Source organism: Nannospalax galili, unplaced genomic scaffold (genome assembly GCF_000622305.1).
Source record: "Nannospalax galili isolate Female #2095 unplaced genomic scaffold, S.galili_v1.0 scaffold934, whole genome shotgun sequence".
Lineage (NCBI taxonomy): Eukaryota > Metazoa > Chordata > Mammalia > Rodentia > Spalacidae > Nannospalax > Nannospalax galili.
Genome location: NW_008334762.1, coordinates 133,371 through 151,243, shown reverse-complemented (window position 1 = coordinate 151,243; position 17,873 = coordinate 133,371). Strand labels below are relative to the sequence as shown.

The 17,873-nt window shown below is 39.7% G+C and overlaps 1 protein-coding gene across 1 annotated transcript in view; it reads right to left on the bottom strand.

Moving 5' to 3' along the window:
- The window catches only part of LOC103731158 (signal-regulatory protein beta-1-like), a 24,932-nt gene extending 7,341 nt beyond the window's left edge, over positions 1–17,591 (bottom strand). The window contains 2 exon segments of the mRNA XM_008829469.1: positions 8,838–8,968; positions 17,521–17,591. Coding sequence (XP_008827691.1) covers positions 8,838–8,968; positions 17,521–17,591 — 202 coding nt within the window.
- Between the last annotated feature and the right edge of the window lie 282 nt (positions 17,592–17,873).

The following is a 17,873-nucleotide window of genomic DNA, read 5'->3' as shown; positions in this document are numbered from 1 at the left end:
TCTTACATCTGAGCAGCACTTTCTGGTTAGGAACAAAATCATCAATGATTAAAGAAATATACTGATCACTTTACCCTGTGATTATACTTTCTTTTGGGGTGTTTAAGACCATACAGTTGGCCCAAATAAATCAATTTAATTTCACACTTAAGGTCATTTGAAGATCTGTTTCTCAGGGGTCACATGGACGTGGGAGGAGTTCCTGGCTCCTTTCTTTTACCAGTTCCATTTATGTGAAGACAAATCAAAGGTCTTACTCAACCATATCTGGCTTCACTTGGAAGCATGAATGTTTCCTCTGAGTTGACCCACCTCTTTGTAGACTGGACACTGGTTCAAGTCCATCTTGTGGGGTCTCCGTGTCCTCCCTGAACAAGAGGACAGGTGACTTACCACAGTTACAGGACCTTTTGAGAGATGTTCTTGACAAGGGCTTCCAAAAGCATCCCTCTACTGGGTTCTTCCTCATTTTTCTTTTGTCTTCCAAGGCTGGACTAGCTGGCTGGGAAGAGCGGCTGAATACTCAGGTGAGGGTCTAGTGACCCTGCTTGGCACTCCTTTAATGAATGAGCACAACCATCAACAAGCCCAATTGTGGCTATGTTTAGTGATCAGGCTCAGCCAAAGTCGTGATGATGGTAGTTAGTTCATGCAGAAGGGACTATTGTATAGCATCATCTTTTTCTAGTTCCCTGTCTAAAACTTGTAATGCTAATTACTCTTGCCTTTACTTCTTCACATCTCCTATTCATGATTCAAAGACTTTCTTCTCTCCTTAGAGACAAGAGTTATGCAATTTGGGAGTCGTTTAGGTAGACCCACTGAAGGGGTACCCCAATTGCTTCACCCTGTGTTCCTGTTCAGCATGGAAGAAGCCAGAGCAGTTTGCATCCCTATTCCCTATTGGAATTTGGGTAACTCCTTCAGAGGATGGTGTGATAAGAATAGGAGGTAGGAATTGGCTAGGCAATTAGGGTAAAAAGACCCCAAAGAAATGTAGCCAGTTTCTTGGCTAAAAGTCAAAATGTCCTTGGGCCTGTTAGCAACATATTCTGTTTCAAAGGCCAAAAATGTCAAAAGTATTTGGGAGCTTGTATCTAATTCTTAAAAGATTTTAGGGTTACCTCTTCAGAGGGGGGGAATGTTGGAGGGGAGGGAGTGGGCATGGATTTGATCAAAACACATTATATGTATGAAATTCTCAATAAAGTTTTTGTAAAAACTAAGAAAAAAAGAAGTAAACATAATTAGGTTTAAAGGAAAGCATAGGGTACTACACAGTAATAGCTGGAAAGTTTTTACTAGTCACTTTCCTTCTATTGTGACAAGATACCTGACCAAAGCAACTTCAGGAAGGAAAGGGTTACTGTGGCTAACGGAGGGTATGGTCTGTCATAGCTAGGAATCATGTGAAAGAAATGGAGGCAGCTGGTCACATTGCATATGAAGTCAGGAAGCAGAGACAGATGATCACCGCTGCTCAGCTTGCTTTCACCTTTTTATTCCGTCTGCGGGCCTACCCATCAGTGGTGCCACCCACATTCAGGGTGGGCCTTCCCTCTTTAGTTACACCTTTCTGGAAACACTCTCATAGACATCTCCAGATATGTGTTTCCATGGTGATTCTAAGTCTAGTGGAGTTGGCAATGAATATAAGTTATCAGACTTTACCATTCCATTTTAGTCAAGTCATTCAGGCAGAAAAATCAATAATGAAGCATCAAATTTAAATAAAGTGTTTAGAAATTTACTGGACATCTTATCCAACAACTAAATAACACATGCTTCCTTGGTTTTGAAGATGAAGTTCTATTCTGTTACCAACACTAGACTTGAAGTCATGATCCCCTTCCTTAGCCTCCCAACTGCTAGGATTAGACACATATCCTCCCATACCTGGCCATGTATTCTCTTCTTCAGTCTATGCAAAATGCTCTAGGATAGACACAAATATTAAGTCACAAAATGTCTCCAAAATGCAAAGATATGCAAGTTAGATCATGAATCTTCTCTGATCATGATGAAAAAAAATCTTGAAACTAAGACTAGCCGCCAGAAGACAAAACCTTCAAATAAAAAGCAAATTCATGGATACCTACTAAAATGCCACTGAATGAGTAATAGAGCACTGAGGATATCAAAGGGGAAATTCAGAATTTAGCTGCTAATGGAAATGGAAATGCAGTAGACCCAAATATTAGGAGTCACAGAGAAAGGGCACTAATAGGAGTTTTGAGGTTTGCAGCAATAACCTTCAAAACTATAAAAATAGGAAGAGTCAAAAAAAAAAAAACTTAGCAATGCATCTATGTGCTGGATAGCTTTAGTTGTCAACTTGACCTACCTGGGTAGAAGGAGCCTCAACTGGGGAATTTCCTCCATTGGACTGGCCTATGGGCATGACTGTGGGGCATCTTCTTGATTGCTGCGTGATGTAGGAGGGCCCAGCCCACTGTGGGTGGTGCCACCCCTGGGCAGGTTGTTCTGTATTGTATAAGAAACCAGGCTGAGCCAATGGGCCAGGGGAGCAAGTCAGTAAGCAGCGTTCCTCCATGGCCTGTGCTCTAGCTCCTGCCTCCAGGTTCCTGCCTTGAGTTCCTACCTGGGGCTCCCTCAGTGATAAACTATGACCCAGGAGATATGAGCCAAATGAACCCTTTCCTCCCCAAGTTGGTACTGGTCAGAGCATTTTGTCAGGGCACTTGAAAGCAAACTAGAATAATCTCAATGTCTTAAAAAGAACAAATCATAACCATAATTAGCACAAAGAAAGAAATTACAGAGAGCAGAGTATAAACAAAATGAAGAAGCATAAAAATGAGGACTAAATAATCCATACAATAAATGAATCAAAGTATTGGTATTTAAAAATATTGATTTATTTTTCTTTTATGTATATGAGTGTTACGCCTGTATGTATGAAAGTGTGCCTGTGCCATGTAGTGCCCCTGGAAGACAGAGGCGGGCATCAGATCCCCTGGAACTGAAGTTATGGAGAGTTGTTAGCTGCCATGGGGGTGTTAGTATTTAAACCTGGATTTTCTGCAAGAGCAGACAGTGCTCTTAACCACTGTGTCATCTCTCCAGTCCCAGGGCTGGTATTTTGAAATGGTAAAATCAGCAAATATTTCAGTAGACTAAGAAAAATAAGACACAATACCTAAAATAAATAGAATTATCGATAAAAAAGAAATTAAAATCAATACCACAAAAATATTATTAGAGATGGTATTCAATAACAATCGAAGTCTTACAGTAAGTGGATTAATTCTTCGACATATAACCTACCACATTTAAACCCTGAACACACCAACAATGAGTGGAGAGATTGAATCAGTAATCACCAGTCTTCCAAGGAAGAGTACAGACCTAGATGGCATTATTGTCCAAATCTCTCCACCTTTCATAGTAGGAATTCCACAGCTTCTCAAAGAAACTCAAGGAATCTAAAGGGCAAGAAGGAGCCAAACTCATTCTAAAAGGTCAGAGTCTCCTAGACACCTGTGCACACAAGGACACCACAAGAAAAAGGAACATGAAAAGCTGATGTCCCTGATGTTCATAGACCCCAAAATTCTCACTGCAGTCCTAGGACATAGAAACACACATTTGAGGAAAAAAGATCGTTCATATTAAATAACAATATAATAGCATGATTTGATACCATTTCAAACAGAAGGAAAAAAGGGAAAAATTTAGAATATAAAACTCCTCCTCCTTACATGTTAGAATTGATAGATCTTTAAAAAACAAAAATAAAAAAAAAGATAGATAATAATGGAAGACATGAAATCTGGTTGAGGGTCATGGGAGAGGGACTGAAGAGAGAGGAAGGGGTCTGAGTGTGATAAAAATACATTGTCCGCAAGTCTGGAATCAATAGAAAATACTTAAAAGCCCCTCCTCCCAAAACAAAAGGAGAATCCTGTTTTCTAACTAGGTCAATGCAACAAATATAATCAACAATTAGTCATGTCTATTTCCTATTGCACTAATGGTCAAAGGAATTAAATGGAAAACCCAACTTTCATTATCACTTCCTCAAAGGGATGGCACATGTTGAATTATTTTGGAATGCAAAAATGGTTCTTGCTACTTCAATACATAGAAAGTTGAATTCACATATCCACAACAAAAAAGAAAGAAAAAACTATGACCAAGTTGAAACAAGAAAAAATAGCTTTGTATATCCCCTTTCATGACTTAATATATAAACTGTGTTGATATATATAAAATAAAGTATGATTCTTAAAAAAGAGACATTCACATGATCATACTGGATACAGACAAGTGTAGAACAGACTCCAGGGCCCTGTGGAGGTAAGGAGGAACTGTTATGGCTTAATGGGCACAGAAGATCCTTTTAGGATGTTGAGCAATTTCTAGAGTTCTGTAATAGAACTGGTTTCACAACATAGTGAAAGATGTTAGCGTGGAAAAACACAAAAGCTTATAATACTTAAAATAGTAATGTTTATGTCATATGTGTTTTTCCAAATAAATATGTATTAAGAAAAGATGGTGGTAACTCAGGTAGACATTTGGGTTGGACTTAAAGGGATGAAGGAAAAAGGTAATTTGGTTGAAAAGCACCTTTAGTTAGAGTGACAGAAGCAAAAAAAAGAAAAAAAAAGACAAGAGCCAACTTAATGTTTTTTAAAAGAAGTGTGGGCAGTTGTTTGGATCATGTGACTATGTGTAAAGGGCCAAGAGGGTGAACTTTGGTCCAGTTATTTAATTTCAGGTGTAAAATGTCTTGGTTTATGTCACAGGGAAAATCATTGACTACTAGTTTTATAGAAACCTAGAGAAATAAAAAAAAATATTACATCCTGTATAATGTGTCATCAAAACCAGGCATGGCTGGATATGAGTCAGAAAAAATAATTTGATATAAATTTGGCTTTAATGGCACCATGAATAAGTTTTGTGTTATTGCTAATACTCAAGGAGAAACTGTGGTTCACCTTCACAAGCTGTACACTACTTGTCAGATGCAAACACTTTACAATGTATGTGAACAAATGCTGCTCCTAAGAAGGGCACATGCCATTATAGGGCAGGGGTTGGCATACCATGATCGTCAGGTGGTTTGAGCTTTAAAGTCAGGAGGATATTGGAAGATGGAAAGGTGACTCACTAATACGGAAATTTGATTAATTTTTAAAGGAGAAATGGAGCCCAGTCCCACACCTTTTGACTGATTTGTTTGTCCAGTGGTGTACTTGAATGGCTCCTTGAAGGGACACAGACTTCACAGTGATCATGTGCAAAAATGAACTACTGACCCAGCCCCTCATTTCTACAGATTTCAGGTTTCTTCTTCCAGATATTAGGGCCCCAAGCCTTGGAGTCGTCACTCCTACCACAGATCCCACCCATCCGTAAACTGATTTCACTTCCATTTGTATCCAAAATCTTTTCTCTTTCCCTGTTGCTATTGTCCCATGCAAGCTTCCTTTTCTTGTTGGGACATGTGTGATGAACTTCTTCTATCTGTCCTGGAATACTTTTCATTTAGCTAATTGCTAGAATAATAAATTTAAAACTCATGACAGCTTATGTCAAACCTCTGTTACTTCCAGTGGCTTCTATTCATTTGGAGTGAAATCACAGGTACTTGAACACAGTGGGCTGACCTATTCTCTGGACCTTTGCACATGCTGCTTGCTGTCCTTGGAGAACTCCATCATCCATGTGACCACATGGTTTTTCTTGTGCCATCATTTATTCTTTGCTCAAATTCACTCTTCTCTTTGGTTCCTACCTACACTACCTTAATTTCAATCTCTCCACTCCACAGATTCTCCAGATTTTATCATCTCGTTGGATATTAAGACATCATTCCCTGGAACATACTGTTTTTTTAAAATAGTACATTGTTTACCTATTAGATGTGTTTACTATTATCATTTCCCCTAGTATAATTTAAGTTCTACAAGGCAATGACACTGCCTCTTTGATTTTCCAATGCAACATATGGTTCTCTAACAACTCCAAAAATTATCTGCATCATGTGACTTGTTCAGTGTGCCCTGAGCTACTGAAGTCCATCTTAAATTGAAGATTTGTGTGGAAACTGACATAAACTGAGCTTCTCATTTGTATGATCTTGTGAAAGGAAAGCTATTTACATATAAGGAGGAAGCTGAGCAGCCGAGGAGAGGAAAACCATAGGCCTAGTTTTCCCTCCATCCTTTTCCGTACTCATCAGCAGGAACTTCAGAAACCTCATCAGACGTATGAAGGTATTAGTCAGACTACTTGAATTCAACCACAGCTCTAGCAGTTGCCATTGAGGGACCTTGGAATTCTTTGAGCTTCTGTTTCTCTTTCTGTGACAGAGAGTACAAGAGTATCTACGTGGGATATATGCTCATATGAGGCAGAGCCATGAAGTATTTCTCTCAATTTCTGACACATGAAGAGTGTTTATGTAACTGAAAAATTATTGCTGCTAAGATTTTCTGAGACCAGATGTTCTGCATAGAATCATGAACTGGATATAGACTGTGGAACTGGAGTTAGATGTAGAGATGGATGTGGATAAAGATAGGATACAGATATCAGCATAATTATAGAATATTATGCTAGTTTTTGCTGCTGTAGTAAACACCTGGGAGAAATAGTTTAAAAGAGAAATGATTCTTTAGGCTCATGGTTTCAGAGAGTCCTGTCCATGGCTCCATTGCAGTGGTCTCATAATAAGGCAGAGTCTCATGTGGCAAGGGCACATGGTAGAGTGATGTTGCTCATCTCACAGTGGTCAGGAAGCAGAGAGAGACAGCACTGGATGAGGGTCATGTGTTGCCTTCAAAGACATGTCTTCTAGGCCTGCTTTTTTCCAGCAAGTTCCCACTATCAAAATTTTTGAACTCCTAAAATAGTGCTATAGACTAGGATCCACATTTCAACCCATGATCTTTGGGGTTCATTTTAAACTCAAAGACTATTTATGTTGGAGAACTCAGTACTGAAGCAAATTGCTGAGATAAATCTATTATCAAAGATAGACGTTATATTGTAGTTTACAGTTTTAGAGGTTTCAATTCCTTGGCAGTGCTGTTGCTCTAGAATGTATGGGAAGACAGCTCATCATGGTAGGATGACAGTGGTAAAGCACAGCATGAGATGAGAGAGAGAGAGAGAGAGAGAGAGAGAGAGAGAGAGACTGAGAGAGGGGAGAGAGAGAGAGAAATCAGAGACCCACAGTCCCCTTCATGGTCATGCCCCCAGGCACCTAAGATCATCCATTTTCTTCATTTAAAGGTCTTACAATATTTCTTTAAAGCAACTCTGGAGACCAACACAGTCATTGGGGGAAAATCTCAGACAAAATCTTTGGCACTTCTGTTCTCTATCTCTTATTTCCTTCTTATCTCTCCTAATGGAAGAAGGAAGCCCAAGGCAGAGCTATATAGAAGTTCTGCTTTGAGATTAATCTCGTTTTACCAAATCTCATTTTACTTGCTATTTGAGAAGCTTAAGGAGAAAAAGAAGTAGAGAGGGGGTGAGGGGACTTGATGGTAAGGAAATGAAGTTTCTGTCTTATATGAAGTTATGAACTTTGAAGAATGATTTTATGTAAGCACAAAGAAAGATATTTTAAAATACCATCTTTGTGTATGCACTGATATGCTTACATAAACCTGCTCAACTATGATTACATACAATAAAGATATGTACAAGTTCATTCTACCTTGGCATTATAGAATATTAAGTTAAGGATTAAGGTTTTAAAACTGAAAATTTCAGTGAACTACTAGGCTGAGAGGGAGAGAACATCAGATACATCTTTGATAAGAACATTTGAATTTGAGTTGCAAATGTGTAATACTGGTTGTCAACCTCATGAGGTTGAACTCTCCTTGGAGATTAATAAAGCGCACTTCTGTGTGTGCCCGTGAGAGTAGTTCCAGAGAATATTGATATGTGGGACAGCAACTGTGAGCCAGCATACATCTTTCCTTCTTTAAGAAGTTTGCCTCAGTTGTTTATCATAGGTATGAGAAGCCTGAGTAGAGGAAGGGTGATCTTTCCTCTGCTTCTCGACACTTTCGACTCTTTGCTGCAGCTAACCAATTATGAAAGTATAAATTATGAAAAATTTGAACCGTTACAAAAAGTCAGAATAACATAGTTGAAAAAAGGAAATTGGGTCTAGGGTTTGGGCTGAGGGTGTAGCTCAGTGATAAGCATATGCTTTACATATATGAAACAGTGAATTCAATCTCCAGCTCCACGAAGGACAGAAGGAATGGTGGAAGGAAGGGAAGGAGGACAATGAGAATGAAAGATGGTATGGAACTGAAAGGACGAAAGGGAAGAAGGAACGGAGGAATGAGTCTTAAAGGTGCTGACTAAGGTAGGCGATGACAGGCAAATTCTGTCTCTGCTTCATTTTCTCCTTGTGGATCAGATTAGTAGGAGCATCTGTCACACAGGCTTCAAGAAAATTCACTAAGGTAAGAGCACCAAGAACTGAGAGCATGGAAAGAGCTCAACCTGTGCTGCTGGTATCTGGTTCTGTGCAAGTGTAATCAGAAAGTTTTGTCAGACCTTGGCTCTCTAGGTGTTAAAATGGGCTTCATTGGGGGTGTAGACAGGATTCTTCCAAAAAAAAATTTTTAAGATGAAATGTTATAAAAAGCTAAATAATTATTGTTGTTTAAAGCACTGTCTACAGATTATGAACACGTTGAGCCAGTCAGTCTGAGCACTCTGATTCTAGGCTCTCTTTTCTGTGTAAGTTCCTATATTTACCCTGTCGGAGGAGTCCATGAGCAAGGCTGGACCAGAGGAAGGATGAGAGGGTTCTACTTTCTGGACATGCTTACCTGTGAGTCTCAGCAGGAGGGCCAGCAACAAGACACTGTGAGGAGTCTGGGTCCAGGAGTCAGGGTTTGGCATCATGCAGCTCAAAGGTGACTGTTTGTCCAGAGTCTGTGCAGTGATGTGCCAGATTTTCCTTTGTGGAGATAACAGACGATTTGATTCCCTCTGCGCAGAGTGACCATGGTGCAGGAAGCAGTAACTGTATGTATATGATTGTGCAATAGAAAGTAGGTGGTGAAGGAAGCTTCAGGGAGGAGTTCCTCATGGTGCATTTGCAGAAGGACTCCAATGAGCCTAGCAGAAAGAATACTTTTTCCTCTCTGGAGCGTATCTTGATCCAGCTGGCCCCTCAAGACATCTTTAGGTCTGTGTGACTCACCAATTGAGATCCAAGATTAGAAAGATATTTCTCAAATTTCCAGCTCTAAGAACTGAGATGTGTGGCAGATTTCTCACCTCTTCTATGCCTTTCTCAACTTAAAAAAATGATTTCAGAGAAGTGTTTCTGAGGTCAATTGTTCTGTCATCAGTTGTCAATTTGACATACCTGGGTTGAGAGAACCTCAATTGAGGAATTTCCTTCATTGGATTGGCCTGTGAACATGTCTGTGGGGCATTTTCTTAATTGTTGAGTGATGCAGGAGGCTCAGCCTACTGGGGTGGTGCCACCTCCGGGCAGGTGATCCTGAGTTATATAAGAAAGCAGGCTGAAGAGCTGGAGAGATGGTTCAGTGGTTGAGAGCACTGGATTCTCTTGCAGAGGACCCAGGTTCAGTTCCCAGCACCCACATGACATCTAACAACCGTAACTCCAGTTCCAGGGGATCTGACACATGGAAGGCAATACACGCATACAACATAAAAAATAATAAACAAAAATAAAAAAAGAAAGTAGGCTGAGCACAGGCCAGGGGAGAAAGCCTATAGGTAGTGTTCCTCTATGGTCTATACTTCAGTTCCTGTCCTGAACTCTGCCTTGGCTTCCCTCCATGATAAACTGTAAACTGAAGGTGAAATAAATCCTTTCCTCCTCAAGTTGGCTTTGGTCAGTGCTTTAATCACAGAAATAGAGAAACAAACTATTGAGACATCAACCCAATGCTGAAGGGGATTCATTTCTGTCCTTGGAATGAGTCCCATGAATCTTTCATTGATATAGAAGTAAATAGAGTCCAAATACTGTTTAATGAAAGTCTTGGGAGTAAATGTTTGTGCCAACCAGAACCAATAATCTCCTGATCTATCCCAAAGAACAAGTTGGGAAATTTTATGAAGCATCTGCTTAATAGGGGAGGTTGTATTTTGTGGGTTATACTGGAAGAGGAATAAAGTCTCCTGGGGCAGGGGGAGGTCTTTCACATGGATGTCCAACTCTGTTCAGCATTAATACTCCTATTCATTCCCCACTGTGTACAAGTGGGAACTACAGAGAGAAGGATTAATGAATGCCCTGACCTACCACGTGTGTGCACAGGATGAGGGCGAGTCAGCCTGCTCCCTTGGACTTTTCCCTCTCTTAGCTAGGAATGAGGTATGTTTCTTGCTATGTTTCAGTGAGATTTAAAGGAGGCAATGATTGTAATATACATGAAAACTAATAGATCATATTGATGTTTCTGGTGTGACATGAAGACAGGAAAAACAAATACTGTACTTGAGTGGAACTAGTTTCTTACAAGTAGTCTTCTACTCTCTAGACTTCTAGGTGCCTAGCTTATGTGCTATCCATGGACTATCTCTGATTTATGAGATCAACTCATGGGGTTCTGTATCCTCTAACCCTCGTTGATCATTTGAGGTGGCAGCCACTTTGCCTCAGGCCCTTGGTTGTCTCAAAGTTTACATTTGGTAACATCACTTGAATCAGACATATGTAGGTATAAGGTATAAGGTGTAAAGTCAAAGGTGTTCTTGATTTCCTAAGGTTAGTTGTCTGAGTTTGCATGATAGACTTACGATGGGGAAGAGACATCATCCCTGTCCAGGTCTGAAGGACATTGTCATGGGAAACTCAACTACTCTTCATGAAACTCCCCTTCTCTAGTCTCATGCTTAGAACTATTTAATTCTGGATGAGATAACTTTTTGTCTTACAGAATTCAATATTATTCATTGCTCATCTAGAGAAAGAAACTATTTTGACAGAGTTATCCACAGGACCCTCTAGATCCTGATTTACCTGGAAGAAGGGACATAAATATCAAGCACCATGGAGCACCTTGGTGCTGGTCTTCCTGCAAGGGAAGCACAGCACGTACTTCTAGTTCCCTCCAACCATGGTGTCTCTTATTTGAAGAAAAACTTGAGCCATCTCACCAGGCTCACGAGGGGACTGAGACTTGGTTATAGTGGCATAGGATAGTTATGCTACTCCTTCATCTTGCTATGACAAGACTAAAAGAGTAGCCATAGTTGGCACTTTTAGTTGGAATATCTTATGGGGCTCAGGAGGAAAAGATACAAGGCATATTTAAAAGTAAAAACAGTTTAAAGTGAGAGAGCCAGAATCAGAAATAATCACATATGGCAGAAATATTATAATTTGTAAAAGCTATGTTTAAAATGCTAAGTGCTGGGGGTAAGCCTCAATCTGTAAACTGATTGTCATGTAAGCAAGAGGATCTGAATTCATATGCCTAGAATCTGTATCAAAAGCTGGGCATGACAGTGTGCACCTTTACCCAGTATATGCACATGGAGAAAGGACAATCCTAGGGGCCTGCCAAATCTGTGAGCTGCAGATTTACCTGTCTCAAAATTTAAGGTTAAGAATGAAATAGAAAGACACAAGATGTTGATCTCTGACCTCCACATCCAAGCTTGCATGTGTTTGTATATCTGAACACAAAGGCTCACATTCTACACACACATACTAAGGGCTTTCATGAGAAAAGCACATAACTAGCAACAAGAGATAGTTAATGAAAACAAAGAGATCAAAGTTATAAAACAGAACAAAGAATTCTAGAAATAAAAATCACTATATCAGAAGTGAATAATGCATGTGGGGGGTAAAAGAGGATATTAAAAACAGGTGAGGTGACACTCTCTGTCTCCAAACTTTTAGAAAGTAAGTTTCCACTCTTTGAAAAGTTCTCAGGCCTTCGTATTTTCTTATGGCAGCAGTAACAAGCCAGGACACTACTCATCCCATCAGAGATAAAGGAGAGACCAATCGTTCATCTAAGCCAATGAGAACAGAAAGCAGCCTTTCCTTTAGCAAAGGTGCTCCTATTTAAAGTTTGGAAAACAGGGATATTTTCCCCCATCCCAATCAGAAACAGAAGAGAGATGTGAGAAATGAACTAATTTCCAGTTTTAGCCCTGTAGGATCCCTATCGTCACACAGTGGGAAGGAGACTGTGGGACACAAAAGCTGATGGTCCTGGAGCCAGGATGACGACGCATTCAGTGTTCGTTTCCTCACTGACTTCTGGGCTTTGGGCCCATCCAGGATTTGTAGCTGTGGTAGTGAATGACTAGACTGCAGAAAAACTACTTGTAGGGCCATTTTTTCCTTTAACTCTTCTAACATGACTGGGATCATTTTTTATTTTTATTTTTAAATTTGATCCTTAAAAAAGGTACAAGCTGGACTTCAAGCTTTTTAGGAACCATGTATAATAAACATTCTTCTATTCATTTTCAGTTGATCAAAAAATATTTTCACTTGAGTCACTGGAGTCCACTGGTGGTCGAATTTCCAGATTTTTTGTTACAACTCTGGGGTATGGATGAGGCAAAAAAACAAACAAGCAACAGAAACCCCAGGAATTCCCCTCCATGCCATCTCTACTCTTGTTTTGACTAGTACCCAGTCTTGTCATTCTCTCTACCCTTTCAGTGTCTTGTGATTATTGGAATTACAATGTCAAAGACTTTATCTGTAGTGGGTTGGAAGAATAGTTGAACATTTGTCTGCTGTCCTTTAGGAATAAGAAGTGTTTTCCATGTCCAATCAAATTTTATATATTATTAAGCTTTTGAAAAATTACTATTTAATTTAAGGGTACAATAATAGAATTTATCAATTTATTAACAATGAGCCCTCCACATTTTTCTTAGAAATTGCCAGGAGATATATAAGAAAATCATTTGCCTTTAGGGCCTTGTAGCAAATGGCTGCTTAAAATCCCTATCAAGAGGGTTTTTTTAAAAAATTTTATTGTTTGCAAATTTCATCCAATATATTTTGATCATATTTAGGCCCCCTTTCTTATCTGCACCTTTCATATAGCTTCCCTCCCCCCACCAAATTTCATTTCATGTACCAAAGTCATTTATATTAAGGCTTATTGAATTAAGTTTGTGACCCCAAATGTCCTACGGTGTATATCCATCCACTGGAACCTGGTTAGCCTACCTAGCATCACCCCCTTAAAGAAAACAAACTCTTCTTCCAGTAGTTATCGGTTGCCAGTAGCTCCTCAGCTAAAGTTGGAGCTTCTTCCCCACTTTCTTACTTGTATGTTGTATTTTGCCGACTTGAGGTTTTGTGGGTCTTGTGCATGCTGTAACCTTTGCTGTTAAGTTTATATGAGTAACTTCCTAGCTGTCTGAGAAACTCTGTTTCCTTGTGTTCATCAACCACCCCTGGCTCTTGCAAACTTTCTGCTTGCTCTTCCACAATGGACCCTGAACCTTGACTGGTAGAGGTTTGATATTGGTGTCCTACCCATGGACATACACTCTGCAGTCTCTTATTCTCTATGCTTTGGCTAGTTGTGGCTTTCTGTGTTAAGCACCACCATCTGTTGCATGAGGAAGCTTTGCTGGTAAGAGCTGAGAATGCATTAATTATCTTTTATTTAAATTTTTATTGAATTTTGTGCTTTTCATACATACATCTTGAGCATATTTAGACACTGTCCCCTATTTGCACCCCCATAAGACTCCTTCCCCACTGGATTTCATGCATTCTGTCATATATGGTAAGGCCTATTGAGTCAAATTTGTGTCCCCCATGTCCCTCAGTGTGAGTTCATCCATTGGAGCCTGGTTGACATATCTAGTATCATTCCCTTAAAGAAGACCAACTCTTTATTCCCCAGGAATGAGCAGTTGTCAAAAGTTCCTCAGCTAAGGTTGTGCTGCTTATTTATTTCCCCACTTCTATGCTGGGTTTTTGTACAGTTTGAGTTTGCATGGGCCTTGTGCAAGAGGAAAAGGGGGATGAACTGGTGGATCACTGGGGATTTTGACAGCTGTCACCATTGCACAAGTTCATATGTGCAAGTTCCCAGTCTCCTGAAATGATCTGTTTCCTTGTGGCCATCCACCACCCCTGGCTCTTATAGTCTTTCTGCCCCCTCTTCTGTATGGGCCCTGAGCTCTGGATAGATGAGGTTTAATATAAGAATCCTATCCAGGGGCACACACTCTGCAGTCTCTTATTCTCTACATTTCAGCCAGTTGTGGCTTTCTGTGTTAATCATAACTTGTTGCATGAGGAAAGTTCATTGGTGAGAGTTGAGTAATACATTAATATTCTCTATGCCCCTTGTTCTGCTATGTTCCCTGAGCTTTAGGTGTTGAGGTTGCATTATAGATGTGTCACTTAGGGCTGGACATTTCATAGACATTTCTCTACATTTGAAAAATTGTAGAATGCTATAATAGTCTCCATCTGTTGCAAAAGGAGCTTCTTTCATGAATGATGAGAGGTGCACTTGTCTGTAAATATAAGGATACATACTAGAACACAGTAAAAAATTACTTTGGTCTAGGGATGTGAAAAAACAGTACGTTTTTCTCTAGGATCTATGATCTCTCCAGCCATGTGTATTTGGCTGTGTTTACAGTACTACATATGAGTTTCCTCCCATTGAGAGGGCCTTAAGTCCAATTAGACAGCTGTTGATTATCTTCAAGATAAAAGAGCCACTATTGCACCAATAGAGATAGTTTTCAAGCCAGTCATTTTTGTGGTCATTAGACTTTACAGCTGGGTAGGACCATTGATTTTCTCCTTTGGCAGTTTGCATAGTATCCTCTGATGCTATGAGAGCTAGTCTTAGGGAAAGAGGCTTCCAGGTCAGTTCTAACTCCATTGTTCTAAGTTCTGTGTCTGAAGTGTGTCCTGTCTTCAGTAATAGGGTCTTACCTCCAAGTTCTGGGATGCAATCAAGGGTTATATCAATAACTTGTGCTATTTTAGGAGTCTCTTGGACTATCCTGACCAAAAACTTGAGTGGAGGTTTCTCCTTCCTGACGTTGTGTTTTTTTGTTATATGGCCTTCAGCTCTCACATGCACTCATATATATTGTATGTGTATTTTTCAGTACGCTTTTGCACTAATACATTTCCCTCTGATTTTTCACACCACCTAAGTATTATTTATCTTTCCTCTCCCTCCCTCTGTACAACCCTTCCTATTCCTTCCCCAGTTAAAGTATCTCCCATTTTCCTCATTTCCTCCTTGATAACATCTGTGTCCTACTATCCTCCTCTCTTGAGCTCTTTCATCCTCAAGACATGGTTCTTGTCTTCTACAGTTATATCAGGATATATACTCACATCTAAGGATATGGAGCTAAGGTTCAAAAATGAGAAAGAACTTTTGCCACTTGTTTTACTGAGTCTGTGTTACTTCACTTAATATAATAGTTTCTGGTTCCATTCATTAACCTGCACATTCATAATTACATTTCATTATCCATTCATCTGTTGAGGGCCATTTAGGTTTTTCCATTTCCTAGCTAGTATGAAAAGAGCAGCAACAAACATGGCTGTGAAAATATCTCTCTGTAGTAGGATGGTGAGTCCTTCTGGTATACAACAAGGAGTGGTATAACTGGCTCATATGGTAGATTTATTTTTAGTTTTTTTGTTGTTCTCCAAACTGCTTTCCATAGTGGTTTCCAGAACAAAGATATATCTCTTTCAAAAGTGGCTATAAAATTTTTAGATTCACAGTTAAATTAATACAGCTATACAGTATTGAACTCAGTATAAACCCTGTAAGACATAAAATTGAATGAATTTTTAACATTTAATAAAGATCTCCATTTCATTTTAAAATGTGTTTCTTACAGAAATACTCATTGTTTTTGCTAGTAACACTTAGGTGTTGACACATGCGTGTCTAATCTTTATGTATCTGATTATTACTAGTCATTGTTGGTTGCACTCAGATCCTTGGCACCTGTGTATGGATATAAAGTCATCATAGATTTCAATAGTAATGTTCATCACCTCTGCTACTTCACATGACATACATTTTTTTTTTATGCTTCCTCCTCAATTATAACTGTGGTGAGTCACCTGTCCTCTTGATCAAGGAGGCCGTGGAGATACCACAAGATGGACTTGAACCAGTGTCCAGTCTACAAAGAAGAGGGCCAATACAGAGGAAACATTTCCTCCATGCTTCCAAGTGAAGCCAGCCATGGTCGAGCAGGACGTTTGACTTATCTTCACATAGGTGGAACAGGTAAAAGAAAGGAGCCAGGGGCTTCTCCCAAGCCCATGTGACCCCAGAGGAACAGATCCTCAAACCACCTTAAGATTAAAAATAAATTGGTTTATCTAGGCCAACTGTATGGCCTTAAACATCCAGAAGGAAAGTATAACCAAAGATTAATTGGGTCAATATAATTTTTAAGAGTCCTTATATATAGCTAAAGGCTACATAACAAGCAACAATGCCAGAAAAGAGATACCTTCCTTTGAGTTATTGGCCAAGGTGGCCCAAGAGTCTCCCAGATAGTAACCCAGAATAGAACTGGGAAAATGCACAGCAGACCCCAAAGTCACATAACACTTTTGTTCCCAAGTTTCTTTTGGTCATGGTATTTATCATAGCAATAGAAAAGCAAACTAATACAGAAATTGGAGCAGAAATGAAGTATTTCTCTAATGACTTGATCATGTTATTTTGAAAGTTCAAAATTCCAAGTATCTTTTGAGACTAAAGGTAGTCTTAACTGTGACTGCTCCTGTAAAATCAAAGAGCAAATTACATACTTCCAACATACAATGGCACAGAATATACATTCCCATTCCTAAATTATGGAATGAATTCATAGTGAGGAAATATTGGACCAAAGAAGATTGAAACCTAGTAGGGAAAACAAAAAATCTTGTAACCACAGGGCTGGATAGACGGCTTAGTGGTTAAGAGCACTGGCTACCCTTGGAAAGGACCTGGGTTCAGTTCCCAGCTCTCAACATGGTGGCTCATAACTGTTTATAGCTCCAGTTCCAGGAGATTTGACTACCTCTTCTGGCCTCCACACAGGTATACCTAAATACATGTAGACAAAACACTCATATGCATAAATATAAATAAATAGAGGCTGGAGAGATGGCTCAGCAGTTAAGAGCACTGACTGCTCTTGCAGAGGCTCTAGTTCTGATGCCTTCTTCTGGCCTCCATGGGCATTGCATGACATGGGTGCACTTACATACAGGCAATACACTCATACATATAAAATAAAAAGAATAAATGAAATATTAAAAATAAATAGTTTTTTAAAATCCTGTAACTCCATGTCTGATGTCTGAGGTGTTAGTTTTGGGGGGGGGCTCAGATGGCTCCACCCTTCCAGTTTTGCTGCCTGCAGCACACATTTCTCTTTTGGGGTGGCTCCACTCCTTATATGTAGTGCTTGTTGACAATTATCTCATGGCTCTGGCATCTCCAACATCTTGGGATCTCCACTGCAACCCCAGGTTGATCTTACAGCTTCATGCACTGGACTTTCAGGATCTTCTGCCCTCCCAGGGCCTTCACACTTGGACTGCTCTGCCACATGTTGCCTGATTACTTTGACTCTCTGACAACCTGGAGGAAGAACCCATGACCCTCCTCACTCTTGCAACTAAATCCAGTACCAAGGGGTTGACAATCCCAAGTTGGCTGGCAGTTTGGGATTTACAATCACCCCAATTGAACCACATTAACATCAGCTTTTGTGTTGAAGCAATTTCTTTCTAGGATCAAGCAACCCCTTAGGCTTTCTCATTTCACAAGTTGGAAGCTTAGCTGGGTGGCGTCTTGCTCTGAGGTCATTTTTTCCATTGTTCTAGTACAAAG